The 4,199-nt window shown below is 41.1% G+C and overlaps 1 protein-coding gene across 1 annotated transcript; it reads right to left on the bottom strand.

Moving 5' to 3' along the window:
• Nucleotides 1-365: 365 nt before the first annotated feature.
• Nucleotides 366-3,940, bottom strand: LOC115699552 (phosphatidylinositol 4-kinase gamma 7). Its single transcript, XM_030627025.2, has 2 exons — nt 3,485-3,940; nt 366-2,991 (listed from the first exon to the last, which is right to left on the bottom strand). Exon 2 carries the CDS (start codon nt 2,705-2,707, stop codon nt 764-766), a length of 1,944 nt encoding a protein of 647 aa, XP_030482885.2. The 5' UTR covers nt 2,708-2,991; nt 3,485-3,940; the 3' UTR covers nt 366-763.
• Between the last annotated feature and the right edge of the window lie 259 nt (nt 3,941-4,199).

The raw sequence follows: 4,199 nt of genomic DNA on the forward strand, positions 1-4,199 counted from the left end.
CCTATGTTACTATATTTAAATAAGGTAAGATTAGACACAATCCTTTTCTGGGCAGTTTCAACAAAACAAGAAACATACGAGTTTGATCAAAAGAGACTAATTAGTTTTAGACAGCGTATGAATGCATTTCCCGCAAGCAAAGAAATTTAAGCTACAGACGATACAATTAGCTATACAATATTATACATCTTCAAAGTGCTCACCAACTTGTTCCATGTTAATAAGATTCCAATACCTAACTAACTTTAGCTTTGTCCATCCAACCCATCACTCTGATGATTCCTCAAGTTGATTCTCTGAAATATTCACGGCTATGCCACACCCCAGTAAAAACATGTTAAATCGAAGAAAATACTCGACTCAGGTTTGTGCAAGCTACAATATATAAAAGCCAAGTTCTAATGGGATACAATAAGAAACAGAGTTCACTGTACATATATTTTTTTTTCCTCCAAATCTCAGTCTACAAATTATTTATCAAACAAGTCCACAAGGGGTGAAAGATAAAAAAAAAACAAAAGAAATAAAAAAACAAAACGTAAACGAAGAAATACATCAAATCTACTAAGCTCATCGCTCAGCTGATGCCAAGAATATTTACACATCCTCCTGCTGTCGAACCCCCACTACTTCCAGGGAGAAGACTCATATAAACCAAACCTACACTTATACCAATAGTAATACTCGACTCCCAGAAACCCTACAAATCTTATTCAGCATCTTTTAGTAGTTTCTCATACCATACACTACTAGTGCCACAAACTCAAAACTGGCACGAAGTACCAAGCCTCTGTCTCTGCCTCTGGCCTAGGGTCACAAACTTGCGTTTCGCAAATGCTGGGTACAACAAATCTTGAAACTTCTCAAGGAAAAGTGTCCACTCCTCGTTACTCATGTCTGCTAACTTCACAAAGCTCATGCTTGCTGGAAGCTGCTCATTTGCACTTCTGTGGCCAGATGATGTATTCACAATGTAACCATTTTCAGGTTTTGATCCCACATATTTTGGGTATTTTTGGTTTTTCTCACTTAGACTAGTGCTCTTAAGCGACATTGAAAGGTTAGAAATTTTTGGGATCTTCTCAATATTTGGGAAATTTGCAAACAATTTTTGATGTTCGTCATCACTTTTCTCTTCGTCCTCCTCCTCTATGCTTTCTTCCAGTTTGGAGAGTGGAGATCGTCCATGCCCACTTCCATTTCCAAAATGAAAAGGTGACCTGATCATAGATTCATCTGGAATAAATTTTGTCGATGCATCTAACTCCCATTCCCCGTAGTCTATGGGAAACTGGAAATCCTCATCATTCATATCAGTTTTTGGAGATAAAACCTCTTCTGAAATTATAATCCTTTCTGCTACTATCCTCCTTGCCTCCATACAGATGACCTCAAGCTCGCTGGGTTCCTCCTCACCACTTCTAAACTCACGACTCATCATCTCACCAATCTCAGCAAGACAGAGGCCATAAGCGGCAGCTTCCTTGAGGAAAATGGTGCAAAGGACCAACACCCTCAAACATGCTTCACGAATCATGGGGAGCTCCCTCCTCAGCATGTCACAATCCTTCTGCGGTTCAAGCTTTTCAATGTACTCGAGCTCATCATCTGTGAATGGAATTGAGGCTTGAGGCCAATGAATCCACTCAAAATATGGATCCTCCAAGGTTTCCGGAAGGCAAAGACCGTGATCAATAGGAATGAGATCCACTTGACCAAATTGCCCAACACCATCAAGCTTTCTAACTAAAAGATTCCCAGCATGCCTGTCAGTGTTTAGAATTCTAATGTCTAAGATCCCTATACGATGCACAGCACCAACTGGAAAACTTGAAGTCCCATGATCACTGGCATCAAAATCATGCTGTATAAACTGTTGGAAAGATGCAATCTTGCTCACCAGCTTCTTCTTGTTAGACTTGTTCCCATTCACCCCATCATTTACATTAAAGATTGAGTGAGTGATCTTCACCAATGCAGTGGGAGGCACGTTTGCGAAGTGGTCCTTATCAAGAAGGTAAGCAGCAACCTCTCTAAACCCCGTCTCTCCAACCCGAACAGAGAGTTTCAAACCAGGTTGCCCAAGAGCTTTGCCAACAAATCCCTTTGGGTTATTTGGTGCAAAAGGTTCTTCATCAGTTGGTTTCACAATAGCAACACTCTCACCTTTGCAGTTTCTAAAGTAATAGGCACCTCCAAGTCCACTATGGACAGGAAGGGGATCGACCCCCATCTTGACAGCCTTCACAATATCCTTGACTAATTCTTTAGTTCTCGTTTCTGATTTCCCCAATATCTCGATGGGACCACTCTTATCTCTATGCTGTAGATCCTTGCCGGTAGGTGAGAGACATGGAGTGGACGAGCTTCTATGCAAAAGGTTCCGAGTAAGAAGAAGAGGGGAATCATTTCGAATGCCACTGAGATCGTTATTTAAAACCATATCCCCAAACGTCAGCGAGCTCTCTTCGGTAGGGACACTCAGAGCAATCTGCAGTCTCCTCTTAACGGTATGAGCATTATCCATACGATCCAACTCCATCCCCAAGACACACCCAGATTCAGTTTGGACGAAAACACGTCTCCTCCCAGCAGGCTGCCTCCCTTCAATTCTCTGGCTTCCATGATGATACTCCGTCCTAAGCGGGCTCTTAAAAATTGCTACTGCCATCTGAGTCTGAACAGGGCTGTCCAACTCACGAGACATCAAGCGAAAAGAAGACGAGGAAGGGTTTGACGGCCACGAACAGAGGTGGCGGAGGACGAGAAGTTTGTCCCTCCCGAGGAGACACCAAACACCGATGCCACAGGTGATCGAATTAGAAATCAAACCAATTCCCAAAAAATCATTAAACAGAATAAATCCAATTTGAAGCCAAAGATTCCAACTAATCAACGGTATCACGAGACAAGAATAATGCAGAAGAAAGTGAATACAGCTTAAAGCTACATTGAATGGGCCATTGCGAGATATCAGCAGGACAAGATCAGCTGCAATAAGCAGACAAGAAACAAAAGAAAATAACTTTATATTTGTATGTACAAACAAAATCACTTTTCATTGATAAGCATGGTATTAACCTAAAAAAAAACCCAAAGAATTAAGTTTTAAGCCATAAAACTTAATAATCAAATTACAACATATCCTCCACTTCAAGTGAATCTAGCAAATCTCTAAGTTTAAGTAGATTCGTTCATATAGATTTCCGAAGAGTTAAGATCATTCATTTGGTTACTAATGGCGGCAATCTACGAAAATAAGCAGCTGTATGTCTTGTTTGGCTGCTCAGCCAAATCAAGTTCAGCTGTATTTGAGACAAATATCACAGGGCCAAAAATGGACAAAACTCAAGAAATGATGAAATGAACTCTATTCATTCATAGGGTTACGAATACCCAATACTGAAGAACAAATCCTCAGCCATTACTGAGAAGTGAGCTCCCGAAATCACTGAACCATATAGACTGAGAGGCGGTGACTCACCAGACTGCAAGATCCGAAAGAAGCACCAAGCTTACGAAGCTCCCAATGACGAAACCACTCGTACAAAGAATAAAGAAGAAGAAACAGACGATGAGGTTAACGTCAGAGTCTCAGATTCTGGGGAAGAAGGTTCAAGGGGTTGAAGAATCCCCCGAGTCGACTAGCATATATATATATGGTATGTATTTTATATATTTACTAGTCCAAACCACAAAACCCTCTCTTTCTCTTCTCTCTTCTCTCTTCTTTATCTCTTCTTTCCTTCTGAAATTTGTTCTGTTCGTTTCTTCTCTCTCTCTCTCTGAACCCCCCTTTAACCCAACGCGTTGAGAGAGTTTAACCCTGGTTAAGAGGAGGCTAGTCAGGGTGACCACTGACCACTCTCTCTCCTCTCTCCTCTACCCTTTCTACTACTACGTGATTCGAAGGCTCTAGAACACGTAGTCTGAGCCGCTTGATCTAAGGAGCTGTGGAAAATTGTAGAGCGTTGGATCAAGTATTCTTCTCGGAGACTGTTTAATGGTGACGTGGAGATAAGAAGATGGGCGAGGACGTGGCAAGGGGTTCACCTATTGGCAAGGAAAGCAGGTTAGTTAATTAGTGTCAGCGTTTATTTATTTACTCTTATCGATCTATTTATTAGATATTTGATTTTGGGGTAATAATACTAACCCATCTTAACACTTAACTCCACATACTAATTATTTTGAGCTCC

This window comes from Cannabis sativa, chromosome 8 (assembly GCF_029168945.1).
Source record: "Cannabis sativa cultivar Pink pepper isolate KNU-18-1 chromosome 8, ASM2916894v1, whole genome shotgun sequence".
Lineage (NCBI taxonomy): Eukaryota > Viridiplantae > Streptophyta > Magnoliopsida > Rosales > Cannabaceae > Cannabis > Cannabis sativa.